Source organism: Glycine soja, chromosome 5 (assembly GCF_004193775.1).
Source record: "Glycine soja cultivar W05 chromosome 5, ASM419377v2, whole genome shotgun sequence".
Classification (NCBI taxonomy): Eukaryota; Viridiplantae; Streptophyta; class Magnoliopsida; order Fabales; family Fabaceae; genus Glycine; species Glycine soja.
In genome coordinates this window covers 6,359,683-6,378,205 of record NC_041006.1, presented here as the reverse complement: position 1 = coordinate 6,378,205, position 18,523 = coordinate 6,359,683, and the positions used below count along the sequence as shown (strand labels likewise).

Below are 18,523 nucleotides of genomic sequence, written 5' to 3'. Positions count from 1 at the left end.
GATGATAGTGGCGCCAGCGGGGACAAGGGGGTTGTACTCGATGTCAAAGTCGTTCTTGTTGTCAAGCTCTTCCATTTTGTACTCATTCATCTTATAGTGGTTATGGCCGTCATCATCGTCGACGCAGGTTAAGTGTCAAGGAGACCTCAAAGGAGCGTGCAGGAGAAGGGAACGAGGTGGGTGGAAATCGAGAGAATAGAGGAGGAAGAAGAAAAAAAAGAGTGAGACAGCTAGCTAGGGCCGACACAAATAAAAATTGCCCAAATTTCAAAGACGATTTCGCGAAAATCATTTTTAAAATTTGGATAGTATTTACAAAACTGTCACCGCATTCAAAATGACGACAATTTTGAAACAGCCTTCATTGAACATGTGTCGTAGAAGGCTCCATTTTTAATATTGTGGATAGAACATGGATGTTACATCTCAAAGTAATATTTACTTACAACATCATGAGTAACATTATTGTTAATAAAGAAGGGTGGATAACAACAATCACCCAGAATATGACACGTAACTTTTTAATTTAACTCTTCATGACCAGTGATTATTTTACATCCTTACATCTATAACTATATACTAAACTCTTCATGACCAGTGATTATTTTACATCCTTACATCTATAACTATATACTAAACGTGTAGCTCCGAAAAGTAATGCATATATGTGAAAAATTATGTTGCATTACACATAATAATTGTCATATATCTTTCTATTTTATAAACTTTAAAACTAGATTTGGTGTCATATTGATCAATACAATATATGACTATCTATGGAACCGCATCTTTCGGAGAGTACCAAAACACGGGACCTGGTGCAGATCCTAAAGGGTGTGCTCCTATGACGAAGCAACTAAGTGAATAGGAAGTCAACCCTTTCATAACACTAGACATGAGTGAAGGTTCCAAATGACTACTTCCTCCTCCAACTCCCAAAGTCTAATTAATTACCATATGTTTCTATGTGACCTAAGGAGAGGATTGCACCACCCATTTTAGTGGATGGTGATTTGGGAAAATGGTATTCCAATTAAACACTAGATCACTCAAGTTGTTGAGTTTTTATTTCTTGTCATTTATTTGTTGCAAACTTGCGTTTTAAAAAAATTAAGAGAGATCCTTGCAAACTTCATGCATAACTTCAAAGTCTTAGCAAGATAGACTGCAATCCATGTACATCGACTCTGAAGTCAATCAGCTCTAAATTTTGATAAGAATACCTTGTAAATAAAATGTTAATGGGAAGTGTATTTTAATTTATTTCATTTTCAATAAAAATGATGGGTCATACTGTGTTTATAGCTCAAATTATTTAAATACATAAAAAATAATTTTGATTATAAATATACAACAACAACGCCTTATCCCACTAGGTGGGGTCGGCTAATTTTGATTATAAATATAACAAGTTTTAAATCTAATTAATAAAGACCCATGTGCAATGGATTAGTTTGGCTTGAGGTGAAAGAAAATTTGAGTAAGAAAACATGAAATTCTCCGATTAGTTTGTAAACCAATTTTTGAAATCTTTTTAAGTGACAATTTTATAAAAAATGAAATAAAATTCTCAAGTCAAAATTCCCGTATATGAGTAAGAAAAAGTATATATAAATAACAGGAAATGAAACATTAGCAATTTATATTTGCATATTGGTTATTAATTGTTGCATGAGTTTCTAGTAGTCTCTTGTAATTACATAAAACGTACAAGTATTTAATAATTTCATTAATTTTTGTCTTTAAAGACAAAATCATTGTTTGTGATATATTAAAAAAAACACATTGTATTACAATCAATAAAATATTAGTGAATTGAAATGTAAAAGTAATATCAAAAGTGATATATTAAAAGTAAATTATAAATGCCTAAGTAAATTCTAAAAAAATTAAAAGAGTACAATATTAAAAGTAAATTATTGAATGGAAAGTAAGAATACTATTAAAAAGTAAAAACAATAAAATCATTGATCTTAATATATTAAAAATAATTACACACCTAAAATTTACCTAATTATATTCATTTAAAATATTCTTTATTACCTTAATTATCTTAATCAATATTTTCTATATATTTTGTTAGTCTTTTTGGCACTAATTGATGGTATGGACTAAAAAATGTTAAAAATTTAAAAAGAACAAAAAATCGCAAGGATTAAAATCTGTCTATTATAATCTTCCTTGTGAAAATAATAACAGTAATTTTGTTTACACAAATATTTTATTTTCTCTTTTTAGAGTATTTTAGTATTGTTTGTTTTTCTTTTTAATTTTTTTCTTTTATAATTTGTTAATACCATTGTAAAAGTTATAAATGAATATATTACATTTTTTATCATCATGGCATTAATACAAAATATCTACAATTTTGTTAATGATTAATCTCTGTCGAAAAATCTGATTGATCAGTAGAGTCTTTTCTTTCAATCGTGTTTTTTTTATTCACTAGACTCAATTTAAGATCTTACTTAAAAAGACGGGATCCAAGACCACTCAAACCAACAATTTATTGATAAATGATTTTGATGCATTCAAATGAAATTATAAGTTTTCTCTTTATATTGATTTGTTGGTTATATTAATTTGATAGATTAAAGACTAATTATGTTTTTCTTTACCCAATGAAGAAAACTTATGTTCATCATATAAAAGATTGACAATTGTGTGCTTATCCAGAACTAAATGTTGTAGATATGTCAACATAGCTCAATATTTTGTGCATAATCCTCTCATTCTAAGCGCACATGGTAGATTGCTTACAAAATTTACCAGACTCAAGAATGACATAAGGGTGGAGGGAGATTTACAGATTGTGCAATATCGCGTAGAGTAAAAAGTAAGTTAGAAAATAGATGACGAAAAGAAAATTCAAACATAAAAGATGCCCAAATTTCTAAAGTATGCATCAAATGCAAAATGGTGTCCTGAAATTGTGTGCTTGTCCAGAAGTGTTTTCATCCATAGATTTTTGTATTCAAAACCAGTGAACGGTTCACAGAACCCCAAATTTTTAACTCATAAAACGACTACAGAAATAACAAGGGAAATAGTACTATACCATCATTGCATCGATCACAGGTATGTGAATCAAAAGCTGAAGCTGTGCTATAAATATGACTGCATTATATCTTTGCTTCCTATCTCATAAAGCCTTCTCTCAATTTTCATATACTTGAGCTTGTCGCATTGGTCACTCTTTATTGCCTGCTATATTTTTCTCCTCTTTGTGCCTGTGAATTTGTCACTTAGGCATGGAACTATGTTTTAAGCACCAACTTGGCCTTGTTTGCGTCATACAACTTTTCCTTGCACTGTGTAGCTGCAAGGAATATTAATATGTTACGAACCCAAGTAAGGAAGCTTCCTCTTCCTCTTCTAGCTATATATAGATCATTGCTAGTTACATGCCCATATCATGTGCCTGTACAAATAAGTTGTTTGTACGTACCAAGCATGCATTTGTTTGCAGACTAGGAATTAGGTTGTGTGTCTTGCTAATTTTGGGAAGGGGACGGAAGCACATTATATGGCATTATATTTTGAAACTAGATACTGTGGCATTAGATGGTTGGTCATTGGAGGCAATCTTATCCTTATATGTGCAAAGAGAATATTTCTAAATTTGAACTCACGAACAACCTGCCTCATCAAGGCACAACTTTACTGTTGTGTCATTATATGGTTGGTCATTGGAGACAATCTTATCTGTAAAGAGACTGTTTCTGAATTTGAATCTATGACCAACCGATCATCAAAGGCACAAACACAACTTTCCCATTGTCAGAGATAGTCCTTATCATTACGTAAACATAATTAATTAATATGATGGTACTATTATATTTCAGGGGGAGCTCGTGGGTTTGGAGAATATGGAAGGAAGATGAATAATGGCTGTGTTGCAACTGTATCTAGGCTATGGAGGAATGGAGCTGGCTGTGGTACATGCTATCAGGTATTTTAATTTCTTTCCTTTCTTTTCTGTAATCAACATTTCTAGGGGGCGAAGAAGACGTGTGTTCGAATTCTTTCTATTAATAACTAGCATTCACCTTTCGAAAACAAATATTTATAATAATCCATAGTAACACAAGGCTTCATCATCGTTGAAACAAAGTATTTATAATTTTATATGATAGAAGAAGAAAAAACTTGAATTGCCCAGTATATGTACATTGTTAATGTATCAAATATAAATGATGAGATAGGTATGGTGCAAAATGTCACAATACTGCAATGATGAAGGAGTATACGTGGCGGCCACAGACTATGGCGAGGGGGACAGAACAGACTGACTTCATAATAAGCAAACGTGGATTCTCAGGATTGGCACGCTACGAAGCTGCTTCTATGAGCATCTCTAATGAAAAGTTGTTGAGGGAGATTCTTAAGTTATTTTGTGTGGTATTATTGTAAAAATATACAATCTTATTTTAATAATAAGAAATTCTATAAACTTCAAAAAACAACTCGTGCTTTTATTTTTATTTAATTATAATTTAATTATAATATTATTATGAGTCAGATAAATATTATTTTTTATTTCTAACAAATAATTACTTATCGAAAATATAAATTTTATTTTTAAGAAATTCTTCTTACGTAAATTAACTCCAATAAAAAAACGTAAGAAATAATTTATTCATTTAAGAAATTCTAAAAAGAAAACTCTTATCGAAGATGCTAAGGAGTTTTCAAACGTAGGGCGGTTGGTGGATATTGCATTCACAAGGGTTCCCTGTAATTACCCTGGCCGTTGCATCAAACTTCGTGTCCAGCAAAGCAGCAAAAACCCTGGCTACTTTGCTGCCCTCGTTTTCAACGTAAATGGAATATGCGACATAACTTCACTTCAGCTTTGGCAGGTATGCCCATGTTGTGCTCGTAAATACAATTTTCAACTTAACAATTTCTAAATGATTGGATAGCACTATTGCAATATTTGGTATGTATATTGGCTTTAATTGTGGATTAGTTAGTTTAATTTTAAGGTAAATATTTGCTTATCTTTTAGGAAATATAAATATCTCTTTTTGTTTGAAGTGTTGTTATATCAGACATGTTTTTTTAAATTAAGACACTTGGATATTTTTAACATTTTTTTATTAAGTGTTTGATTTAAAAATTATATTGTATTAAGTCGTCATCTTACATAAATAATACAGTTGAACAAACATAAAAAATTCGTTTAAAAGATGAATATACTATTAATTTAAATATTTTAATTTGTTACATGTTTACTTGTATTATTTCATTAGAATTGTTAATTGTTTTTTATGCAATTTTATTGTGTTTTATATTTTAGACATTAGTCGTGTCAAATTATCGGTGTCAAAGTCCATATTTCATAGTTTTACTGCTCAAAGTATAGCGTGATGACAATTTAGTTCAAAAAACAAACATTCAGAATTAGTTTAAAAAATTGTAAAAATGTGTGATAATTACATTCACTTGTTAAATTCTGGTGGATCATTTATGTAATGTTAAAAGATTAATTTGACATTAAATTATAAAATTCAAAGATTAATTTGACATTCTTTTATGTATTTTTACTTTTGAAAGTGTTCCATTTACCCTTAAACTTGAGTGTTTTTCTGTTTAATTACTTGTCTCCCTCCCAGTGGTTGAATTAAGTATATTTTATTTATTTTTTTAGATTAAAACATGAATGGAATTAAATTGAATTTGGTTGTTGAATGTGTAGAAAGAGCATGAACAATGGGAGCCCTGCACAGGGCTTATGGGGCAATGTTTGACTTTGCTAACCCACCAACTGGTATCCGCTTTGGATTTTAAGTGACTAGTGGTGATGGCTTTCCACGTTGGATGCTACCGAGGAAAGCTACCATCCCTCCTAATTGGAAGCCTGGAGATATTTATGACCTTTGTTATTAGAAAGAAAAATGCACTTTTGATACAAATTCTTAACAGTAATTAGTTTTTCTGTTATACTTTCTGTTTTGTTGAACTGTATTTTTTGTTTTGTTGAGTTGTATTTTCTGTTATTCCCTTATTTGACATTGTATATATACTTCATTTTCTGTAATAATAACATCACGCCTTTGTTGATCATTCTTATAAGCTTTTTATGCTCTCTTTATCACGATTACATATCTTTGTGATGGTATCAAAGCACGTCGTCTGAAGGGCTTGCTATGCACTCTATTATCTTCTTCTTTCTATCATCATGGGGATGGAGATCAAGCACATGGCATTCATAGCCATCTTTACCTTCATCCGAGTGAGAATCCTGCTACTCCTCTTGTGTCTCCTTTTACTTGATGCGAATAATTATGATTCTTGGAGTCGTTCAATGTTAACTGCTCTTAGTGCTAAGAACAAGGTAGAATTTGTTGATGGAAGTGCACCACAACCTTCTTCTTCTGATCCTTTGTTCAATGTTTGGCGACCGTGCAACAATATGGTGGTTTCTTGGCTTGTACATTCAGTCTTCATTTCTATTCGTCATAGCATTTTATGGATGGATCGTGCTGATGAAATTTGGAAGGATTTAAAGTCTCGACACTCGCAACAAGGTGATCTTCTTCGTGTCTCTGATTTTCAATTTGAAGCTTCTTCAGTGCAACAAGGAAAACTTATTGTCATTGAATATTTCACCAAACTAAGGGTTGTTTAGGATGAACTTGAGAATTTTTGTCCAGATCCGATTTGTATCTTCTCTATCAAGTGCTCATGCAAGGTTTCTTCTATTATAGCTCAACAAAAATTAGAAGACTGAGGTATGCAATTTTTATGTGGTTTAAATTATCAGTATAGCAATGTTCGGTCACATGTTTTACTTATGGATCCTTTGCCTCCTATTTCTAAGATTTTTTCATATGTAGCTCAGCAGGAACATCAATTACTTGGAAATGTTACTTATGATACAAAGGAAACATTGATTAATGTTGTGAACAATAGTTATTGTACTCATTATGGACGTGCAGGTCACACTGAAGTTGTTTGCTATAGAAAACATGGATTCTCTTCCAACACTGACAATAAAAGTGGAAAATCTATCACTAATCGTGGTGGAAAAATTTGTACACATTGTGGTAGGACTGGCCATACCGTTGAAGTTTGTTACAGAAAGCATGGATTTCCATCTAGACACAAATTCTACAATAACAAAAACAATGTTGTAAACAACATCGTGATAGGTCATGGTAGAGTCATGGAGAATGATCCTCAACAGTTTCAAGCCTTGTCTTTAATACAACAACCAAACAATGGCACTTCAACATCTTCTACTTCTTGTGTCAATCAAATTGGTTTAATGTCCTCTTCTATTACTGTAGGTACATATGGTAATTCTTTAATTTGTTCTGCCACAAACTCTTTGGTTCCTTGGATATTAGATTCAGGAGCCACAGATCATGTTTCTTCTTCATTACATAATTTTTCTTCTTATATTTCAATTAGTCCTATAGTTGTCAAACTTCCAAATGGTCAACAAGTTGCAACCACTCATTTTGGTGTAGTAAAATTCTCTGAGTCTCTTTTTCTTGTTGATGTTCTTTACATTCCTAATTTCAACTTCAATCTTATTTTTGTTTCCAAATTAGCTTCCTCCCTTAAATGTGAACTAATTTTTTCTCATTCTTCATGTGTCATTCAGGACTCGAAAACCACGAGGAAGATTGGTACAATTGATGTTCATGATGGTCTTTACACTCTTGTTCTTCAACCAGTTGTTAACCACTTTATACAGTCTGTTATAGTCCATCCTCAATGTAATAAGTTGCCAATTGATTTATGGCACTTTCGTTTGGGTCATCCTTCTCATCAATGTATGCGCATCATGAAGCAATGTTATCCATGCCTGTCCAGTGATAGTACTTTTATATGTAACACATGTCATTTTGCTAAACAACGAAAACTTCCTTTTCCTTTAAGTCATTCCCATGCTTTTAAACCTTTTGAACTTTTACATATGGATATTTGGGGACCATGCTCTACTACTTCTATGAATGGACATAGATATTTTTTAACCATTGTAGATGATAACACATGATATAGTTGGGTTTTTCTTATGGTTTCTAAGGTTGAAACTCGCTCTCACATAACTAATTTCATTGCTGAAATTGAGAATCAGTTTTCTACATTAGTTAAAACTATCCGGACTGATAATGGAATTGAATTCTCAATGTCTCAATATTTTTCTTCAAAAGGAATCATTCATCAAACCACTTGCATTGAAACTCCACAACAAAATTGCATCGTTGAAAGAAAGCATCAGCATCTTCTCAATGTTACTCGTGCATTGTTGTTTCAATCATCTTTTCCTTTATGTTTTTGGTCTTTTGCTCTTTTACATGCTACTCTTCTTATAAATTGCATTGCCACACCATTTTTGCATAATAAATCTCCATATGAAATGCTTTATTCTCAACCTTATGATATCAATCTTCTTCGTGTGTTTGGTTGTTTATGTTATATTAGTACTATCACTGCACACTGCACTAAACTTGCTTCTAGGGCTCATTCATCTATTTTTCTTGGTTTTAAAAGCCATACTAAGGGTTACTTAGTTTTTAATTTGCACACTTGTGAACTAGTTGTATCTCGTAATGTGGTATTATATGAGGATCAATTTCTTTACTTATCAAATTCTCACCAAACATTGTCCTCAGACCCATCATTACCTTCTTCTACTTCTTTTTCACCTACGCATCCTACTTCTTTTGACCCTATTGTTACCAACTCTCCTTCTCTAATTGTTCCAGCTATCCCCTCTGTCACTTCTACACCTACCTCCAACCTACCTATTCATAGTCGTCCTATTCGCACTCGTCATCCTCCCACTTATCTTAAAGATTTTCATACTGCTTTTACATTAACTAGTACCACTTCCTTGGAAGGTATTTGATATTGTAGAGAAATGAAACAATAATGACACACATTTTCTATTGCTTTGGAAGTGTATTTATACATAAGGATCACATGAATGAGATAAAACTATTTAGATTCGTAACGACCTGGTATAATAACAACCAGATATGTTATCTACAATTCAAAGCAAACATAATTGAAACTGATAGCAGACTGAGATATGTATGGCATTCCTTGAGCAAGAACTCTTGATGATGGATGACCAAAGCGAGAATGCCAAAGAGGGGAGGAAGTGCATGTGGTTGACAAGGCAATAGGAGATGGTGGGGAGGCTAGACGATAAGTGTAGAGATCACCATTACTTGGACCGTGCATCAATGTCGCCCCCGTTCCTTGGTCCTTGACACAGAAAAAGGAAGGATGAAATTCAATGTAAGCTTTGTTAGATTTGCAAAATTTTGAAACTGAAATGAGATTGTGTTTAGCATGTGGGACAGAAAGAACATCACGAAGATTAAACATAGTAGTGGGTGTGGGAAGTGTAGTGGAACCAACATGTGAGATTTTCAAACCTGTACCATCACCAATTTGAACTTCTTCCAGTCCATTATACTCGGAGTAAAGATGCATATTGTTGAGATTGGTTGTCACATGATTACTGGCACCTGTGTCAAACACCCAACTAGGTGTCGCTGCATTAGGAGTGGAGGCATAATTCACAACTGGTGTGTTGTTGCGTTGCAGAAGTTGGGGGCAATATTTGGCAATATGACCGAGGAAGGAGCAGTACTGGCATCGTGGTGGAGGTCTATTACCACGGGAATTAAAGCCACGAGTCTTGCGTGGATGATAACTCTATCCGTGAGAAGAGAAGGATGCATGTTTTGGGATGGTTTAGAGGAGACATGACCACGGCCATCGGATGGCAATGGTAAAAGACCAGCTTGTTTTGAATTGCGCTGATGTTGGGCAAAATTAGTAGTGGGTACCTGAACGTTAATCTGAGCCTCTTCACGACGAATGTAGTCATCATGAGCAAGTAAATGACTATGAAGTTCCTCAAAGGTGAAAGGATGTTCACGTGTACGAATGGAAGCAGCGATGTCACGGTATTCAGCGCCAAGTCCATTGAGAACATAAAGAGTAACATCATCATCAGACAGAGATTTATCAATCACAGCAAGTTCATCAGCAAGGCTTTTAACTGAGAACAAGTAATCGGTTATTGATTTGTCTCCCTTTGTGCAACACTGCAGTTGGTTCTTGATGGACATAACGTGGGAACGAGACGTGTTTGCATATTGTGCTTCAATTGCGACCCATAGAGATCGAGCCGTATCATACGAGGCAAAAGAGAGATTGTTTGCCTCTGTCATGGCTGAGAGAAGGAGATTAATGATCAATTGATCAATAGTGAACCAATTGGTGTATTGAGGATTGGGAGTAGAAGATCCATCTTGGATAATAGTGGGTGATTGAGACGATATAGTTCCGTCAATGTGGCCCATGACTTGGATACCAGAGAGGAGGGTGGTGACTTGACATTTCCAAGCCCGGTAATTAGCACGAGACAATTTGAAAGTGATGGAAGCATTAAGGAGGAGGGATGATTTGGAAGAGGTGGGGTTAGTGGTGGCCATGGCGGCTGATTCGAGGGAGGATCGAGGTGCTGTTAAGCTAAGAAAAGTATGATACCATGTAGAGAATTGAAATAATATTGACACACATTTTCTATTGCTTTGGAAGTGTATTTATACATAAGGATCACATGAATGAGATAAAACTGTTTAGATTCGTAACAACCTGGTATAATAACAACCAGATATGTTATCTACAATTCAAAGCAAACATAATTGAAATTGATAACAAACTGAGATATGTATGGCATTCCTTGATTCTAGGGTTGGTTAACTTGCTGATCTAACAGATATCCTCTTCATAATTTTCTTTCTTATGATCGTCTTTCTTTTTCTTTTAAAAATTTCATATTCTCTATTTCTTCTTCTATTGAACCTAAGTCTTATGTTGAGGCGTCCAAGTTTGATTGTTGGCTTAAAGCTATGCAAGATGAGATTACTGCACTTGAAACGAATCATACTTGGTTTCTTACGGATCTTCCTTCTGATAAAACTGCAATCGGTTGTCACTGGGTTTGCAAGATTAAATACAATGCTGATGGTTCTATTGAGCTTTACAAAGCTCGATTAGTTGCGAAGGATTATACTCAACTGGAGGGTGTCGATTTTCTTGATACATTCTCTCTCGTTGCTAAGTTAACTATTGTTCGGCTGCTTCTTGCTCTTGCTGCCATTCATAAATGGCACCTTAAGCAACTTGATGTCAACAATGCCTTCTTGCATGGTGAGCTTCTTGAAGAAGTTTATATACAGCCACCTCTTGGTCTACATGTTTCCAAACCTGGCCAGGTTTGTCGTTTATAGCATTCTCTTTATGGCCTTAAGCAAGCTAGCCGTCAATGGTATGCTAAGCTTTCTTCTTTCCTTACATCTCTTGGGTATAAGCAATCAGCTTTTGATCACTCTTTTCCTCAAGTTTTCAACGAATAATGTCACTGCTCTTTTCGTATACGTTGATGACATTGTTCTTGCTGGTAATGATCTTCATGAGATTTCTCGTATTACAACTCTTCTGGATAATACTTTTAAGATAAAGAATTTGGGTGATCTGAAATTTTTTATTGGTCTTGAGGTGGCTCGTTCTACATCAAGCATTCACTTGTGTCAACGTAAATATGTTCTTGATCTTCTTTCTGACACTGGCATGCTTGCATCACGTCCCGTTTCTACTCTAATGGTCCCTTGATTTATCAACAACTACTTGGCCAGCTCATATATCTGACTACCACATGTCCTGATATTGCACTACTACAAAAATGTTTGTTCAACATCGTTGAATCTAAGTCAGTTATAAAAGAAACGACGTAATAAAGCCTGCGGTGGCATTTTTGAAATTACTAACAAACTTTTATAAAGCATTAACGACGGTTTTATAAAATCGCCTTTGTTTGTAAGCCAATTACTACGGTTTCTTAAGAAATCGCCTTTGTCTCATTTATAATTATTTTATTAATTTATGTTTTTCAGTCTTTGGAACTCGATCATACGTGCATGCCTTTTCATCTCCGCACGTCTCACTCTCGCCTTCACCCTACCTTTTCATCTCCGCAAATCTCCGTTGTGACCTTCCACAAACCCCCTTCACACTCTCAGGTAAGGTGCCCTTCGGTCATACCTTCACTTCTTCTTTATTCGCCTTTTTTCCCTTTTAACAAAGGTAAGGTTTAACCAGTTTGTTTCTTTCTTTCTTCATCTTCCTTTTTTTTTTTAGCTTTACTCTCGACCTCTCGGAAGCCTAGCGGTGGGGGCGACACCTCCATCGTCGCAGCAGCAGGGACTCTGGTTCTTCCTCCGCTTCCACAATATGCCACGTGTTCATACCCTCGCGCATCTCCCCCAGGTCGAATCTGTGAGCCGCTACGCATCCGATCTCAACCGCATGATTCTTCAGAATTGACTTTGTTGTAGTCTCCTTTTATTATAGTTTGTCATTTCGGTTCGCTTTTATTTGACTTGACTGGGATTTTAGCTTTGTTGCTTAAATTGATTTCGTTTTCTTGTATATGTTTTTAGGTCTTGATTGCGGCAAGTAATGCTACGAAGGAGAAGGCACAGGTTCGTTGTTTGATTAAATTCTATTTGCAACTGCTTCTGATTGCATCTACTGAAGCACTTTGATGCCAGTCAATTGTTGTAACTTATAAATTATACATGTTCGTTAGTTGTCTATACAGTTCTAAATAATTAACAGGATTGTTGTAACTTATATATGTTTGATTGTGCCTTTTACTGTTAGTTGTTGCAACTTATTTTTAGCTAAAGGCATTGCAATTGCTTTGTTATATGTTTTTTTCATCTGAAATATCAAATTCAAGGTTACTGCAAGACTTGAAGTGGGGAAGTAAATCTTTAATTTATGCTTCAAACTAGGGATTGTCTTTGAGTGATGAGAAAACAGATTCCTTTTCACATAATTATGTAAATGCTTTGTTTATTTTTTTGAAACATGGCATGATTCAGATTTTGGGCTATTAAGTTTGGGGAAGTTTGGGGCATTCCCTGAGGCTGTAAGTTTTAGTTACTGAGCCACTATACTTTGGTGATTTCATATGCCAAATCATTTTCAGTCTTTCACTAATTCATTCAACAGGTAATAAGAACCTACACAAAGCAGCTACTACTTGTACTCGAGTACTTGCACAAAAATGGAATCATGCACAGAGACATTAAGGTGGATTTTTATTTCGTTGGTATGCATGTTATCTTGTTCTTTTCTGGCGGCTGATGTTCAAGTTTTAATTAATTTCAGGGGCCAATATTCTTGTAGATAATAAAGGATGCATAAAACTTGCAGACTTTGGGGCATCCAAACAAGTTGTTGAGCTGATAATCTCAGTCTTATATGTAGCTCTACTATTGTGTATGTCGCTTTACCTTTGTAAGGGCTCTTCTGTTTGCATATTTGTTTAAGCAGTGCCTTTTCCTTTTAATCTAGGCAACCATTTATGGTGCCAAGTCCATGAAGGGTACTCCATATTGGATGGCTCCAGAAGTTATTCTCTAGACTGGGCATAGCTTGTAAGGACATTGACCCTCTACTGTAGACATATTTTATAATATGCTGCTCTGTTTCTAATATTCATTGACATGATTAAAAACTAGAAGTTTCCTCTAGACAAATATCACTTGGTATCATACTTTTGATTGTCTGATTATGATTCCAGGTGTTGACCATTCTAAGAAAAAGCTTTGTATATCTAGAGTTGTGTTAGAACTGCCTGCCTAAATTATACAATGGTGGTTTCTATTAGAAAATATAAATCTTTGCTTGGTATATCGAAGAAGTTAGTGGCTGGAATTTTCAGCAAGACACATACGTTAACTATGCTTATAAAGTTTCAGGTCCTAAGCAATTTGAAGCAGAGTGATTGTTGCTTGCATCTTAGATGCATTCTCTAGTAGAGATTGTTATGTTTTAGATGAATGACATGTATGAATTCAAGGTCAAGGGTTCTACCTTTGAAATTATATTGGGAGATTCATATAATAAAGATGTTTTCATATATTTATGCTTTTTCAGCTCTGTTGACATATGAAGTGTGGGTTGTACTGTGATTGAGATGGCCACTGCGAAGCCTCCCTGGAGTCAGCAATACCAACAAGAGGTATCTTTTATTCTAACTCCTTAAATTCTGCTAAAATGTTTGTAGAAGTATGTTACTTTTAATTTTCTCCTACTTTGCTTGTATCACAAATTACACTTCTTGTGGATATTGCACATGCATCCAAAAACTGTTAAGTATTTATCATGCTAGTTCCTAATATTATTGAAATGATCTAAAAATTAGAATGCAACTTGATAATATTGTCAATGTCACATCAACGGACATTGTCCAATTTTCAATATATTGATCCCAATGGAAGAGACCAGGGAAACAATGTTAGGAGGAAATCACAGAGTTTCTTAAAATAACACCGGAAGGAAAATCTCCTTAAAGTTAGATTTAGTTACTTTGGAAGCGTCACACTGTTAGGTTTAGAATTTTTGCACAATTAATAGCGATTTTTATTATAATTATAAGAAAATGTTAACTTCGGTATCAAATTTAAGTATTTGAATCTTGTCTTGGAAACAATTATTTGAAACTCGCAAGTGACAAAAAAAGAAACCATTCCTTATGTAAAATATATGAAAGTGTAATAAATAGTTTTAATACAATTACAATACTAAATAAATTATTCTTGTTGTTTTATTAAAAATGTTCAATAACAAGTTAAAAAAATATATTTGATGTTTTAAAATCATAAATATAATTTTTTTTAATAAATTAATAAAAAAACCTATGTAAAATCAGCATGAAAATTGTTAATGAATTATTATTAGGCACACAAAGGTAGATGCAAATCTGCATATAACATAACACTACACCTTGCTTTTAATTAAATTAAATACATATCTGCATTAAGAATGGACTTAGATAAAAAAAATTGATCATGGAAATTTAAGTACTAATATACCATAAATTTGATAGTAAAAGTTATTAAAAATAAATTTCAATTTATTTTTAAAAACTATGCAAATTCTAAAGTTTACTTGAACATTAATTTTTACCGAACATTATAAAGCGAAGATGATGGAAGAAAATAAAAGAAGTTACTAACTAATTATTGCCAAAAAGTTGTTGACACAATCATAGCAAAAACATAGTTGGAAATAGGAAAGTAAATCACGATAATGCTGCCACCACCGTTTTGAATTTTGGTTTTATAAATCTTCCTTTGGGTTCAATGATGCACTTTTTTTTTTAATTATTTTTATCTAAGATAAACGAAGATAAACATGAGAAGCTTTATAAATCTTCCTTTTGTTATTAACTCTAAAGCCATATATATATATATATATATATATAGTATAGGCTAACCAAATATTAAAAAAAAAAAGTCAAACTATAACATGAGAAGCTTTAGAGAAGACACAAAATAATTTCTAGCACTGCTTCTTCACCCGGATACCTCTTAAAAGGTACTCTTTTTTTTTTCTCTCACTCCAATTCAAAGGAGTTCATTGTTTTAAGTCTTAACTTCTTTTTCACCTCAATTTCTCTCATTTGTAGTAGATGAAATAGACCCACAGCAATCGTGACCGGAAGGTGCAGAGACAAGGTACATTTTCTTCAAAGAAAAATAAGTACAAAAAGTGACATGGAAGTGATTAAATGATTTTTTATTTTTCTTCTCTTGAGAGATTTAATTGGAGTTCTTTTTGATTTATTTTTTTCAAGTATATAATTTTGTAAAATTGGCAGAACTATACTATGCAGGAAGCCATGGCATGGACATCACTGGTCCAACAAAAAGTCCAAAGCAAGTGAGAGAGAGTTTCTAAAACTAATCAGTGTCTTGAAGATTCTATCTTTTTGTTTCTTTCTGGTTAGCTTTGCCATTTGTGCTTATTTGTTTCAATGTACATAAAGTTGAGTTTGGGAAAATATGCAGGAATACATTGCAAAATCCCTTATGGCCAAGGATCAATTTTTGGATTCTTCAGCCAAGATAATGTACATGTTGGGGATATCATCATCAAAGATCAAGTGTCTATTTTGCCCTCTATTATTTTTCAGTCAGAATTGTGATTGAATTTTATATGCTTCTTTGGTTTCACTGTTAGCTTGTTGCTTCCCATCCTCAAGGAATTTGCAGAGATTACAAGGGAAGGATCTTTGGCACTTGCAGCACTTCCATTTGATGGCATACTTGGACTTGGATTCCATGATACTTCAATTGGAAAAGTCACACCAGTGTGGTACACACAAGAACTTCATTAATTCATTTCTATGTTTATTGATGTTTCTTCTTTCCATTTTAAATTTGAATAGAAGTGCAAGAATAATGGTGTGATTGTATTTTTTTTATAATAAGTACTTCCCTTTTTTATTTCTAGACTTTTTGAATGTCTAAGATACAGTTGTTAGTTTTGGGACTACAGGTATAATATTTTTATTGTCGTTGATGAAGAAATACGAAAAAAAATAATGATTCAACATCGGTTATTAGGATGATCAATGTTGAATTATGAATATACTACATCAGTTAGCTGGAAAACTGATGTAGAATGACTGACATTCTACATCGGATAATTAGACAACCGATGTTAAATTATGAAATTCTACATCGGTCCATGTCAAGGGACCGTAGTAGAATAGAAACCGATCTACATCGGTCCAACCAAGCGACCGTTGTAGAATTAACGTCATTCTATATCGGTCTTTGTGATCGTCGTAGAACATCAACCCCCTTTTTACGTCGTCTTCTACAACATCGGTCCATAATCTATGTAGAATGGTTAATTTAACCGATGTAAAATGCGTTTGCTGTAGTAGTGTTGCCTTTGTGGTTCAACACGTCAATTTGTTTCAAGTCCTACTACAGCTCATCATTAAGCAGCTTTTTGCGTTCTTCGATATTTGAAAGGCACTCCAGGTTTAGGTGTTTTCTGGTCAGCTGATAGCTCTTTATAAATCAAAGCTTTTAGTGATTCCGATTAGGCTAGCTGTGTTGATTCTCGCCGATCCATCACTAGTTTTTCCGTCTATCTTGGTTCCTCTTTGATTTCTTGGCGTTCCAAGAAACATACTACAGTTTCTAGGAGCTCTTCTGAAGCAGAATATAGGGCTTTAGCATCTACGACTTGTGAACTCCAATGGATTACTTATCTTTTGGAGGACCTGGGCGTTCCTTTTGTTCGTCTTGCTCTTTTATATTGCAATAATCAGTCGGCTTTGCAAATTGCATCTAACCAAGTTTTCCACGAACGAACAAAGCATATTGAAATCGATTGCCATATCGTTCGTGACAAGGTGTATGCTGGTTTTCTCAAGCTTTTACTTGTTGCTTCTTCTCTCCAACTTGCAGATATCTATACAAAAGTCATGACTCCTACTATTTTTCATGGATTTCGTTCCAAGCTAGGAATGCTCAATATCAATTCCCAGCTTGAGGGGGGCTCTTAACAGTAATTAGTTTTTCTGTTATACTTTCTGTTTTGTTGAGCTGTATTTTCTATTATTCCCTTAGTTGACATTGTATATATACTTCATTTTCTGCAATAATAACTTCACGCCTCTGTTGATCATTCTTATGAGCTTTTTACGCTCTCTTTATCCCGATTGCATATCTTTGTGACAAATAATAATTAAGTACTTGTACTAATTATTCCATTAATTTGTTTGCTATCGATGTCAATCTGTTATTGGTTATTGTTAAAGGAACGAGAATAATGGGAAGTTCGTATACTCTAATTTCCGTCTAAAATTACATGGGATATGAATACAATACAATTCCCTTATGTTTGCTAAAAATTAGATTCATGTCTTACATGGCAATCTGCAAATTACTATACTACTAAGCCTCAATTGAATGCTGATTCAGCAAAGTCAATCCATTGATTCGTTCAATTCTAAAATTTTGACGAGTATTGATAAGAAGAAACAAAGAAAAAACAAAGAATGTGTAACATTTTTTTTTGGTAACCATTGCTATGTAACATCAATACCCAATTATGGCCTAAGTATTCATTATCTTTCTTTGGGTAAAATTAATTATTGGAAAAATATTTTTTTATTCATAATTATTGGAAAAAAAAAATTGTGTGACACTATTTTAGATACATAAAACTCATTGAAAAAGTGTGAGATGAGAAAGAAAGAAAATAGATAACACCAATGAAAAGAACTAGAGATTAAAATAGTGAAGTGTTAAAGCGGATGATAGACATAGTCAAGGAAAACATTGACAAAAGAGGAAAAATTCCATATGCTATTGTAATCACCAATGATTTATAACATTTCTAACATATTTTTGTTGAAACATTCTCTTCAGGATCAACTTTAACATTAGTACCCACTTCTGTTGCATCGGTATCATTTTCGATGGCTTGCAATCTACATACATGTTATGTTGTGGATAAGCATATCGTCAAGAAAGTGTAACAAATTGAACAATTCTTCATTTAGGAAATTGCTTCTAGTTTTAGCCATCTTCAAACGAGCACATGAACCATCACAGACAACCTGGCCAATCCCCTTACTCGACTTCTTATATCTAAAGTAATTAGTGTA

The 18,523-nt window shown here is 33.7% G+C and overlaps 1 protein-coding gene across 15 annotated transcripts; it reads left to right on the top strand.

Annotated features, from left to right (window-relative positions):
* Positions 1 to 11,944: 11,944 nt before the first annotated feature.
* Positions 11,945 to 17,538, top strand: LOC114412216. 15 transcript variants are annotated; one of them, XR_003666626.1, is made up of 10 exons: positions 11,945 to 12,059; positions 12,178 to 12,306; positions 12,480 to 12,521; positions 12,927 to 12,973; positions 13,057 to 13,137; positions 13,216 to 13,326; positions 13,402 to 13,484; positions 13,987 to 14,071; positions 15,521 to 15,569; positions 15,728 to 17,538. XR_003666626.1 is itself a non-coding variant. In XM_028376029.1 (7 exons), the coding sequence occupies exons 1-5, from the start codon at positions 11,958 to 11,960 to the stop codon at positions 13,231 to 13,233; spliced, it is 381 nt and encodes a 126-aa protein (XP_028231830.1). In that variant the 5' UTR covers positions 11,945 to 11,957; the 3' UTR covers positions 13,234 to 13,326; positions 13,402 to 13,484; positions 13,987 to 14,665. The 15 variants fall into 15 exon arrangements, 1 of the variants encoding a protein (XP_028231830.1); XR_003666625.1 differs by having other exon boundaries at positions 12,178 to 12,315; XR_003666619.1 differs by having other exon boundaries at positions 12,178 to 12,370.
* The last annotated feature ends 985 nt before the right edge of the window (positions 17,539 to 18,523 follow it).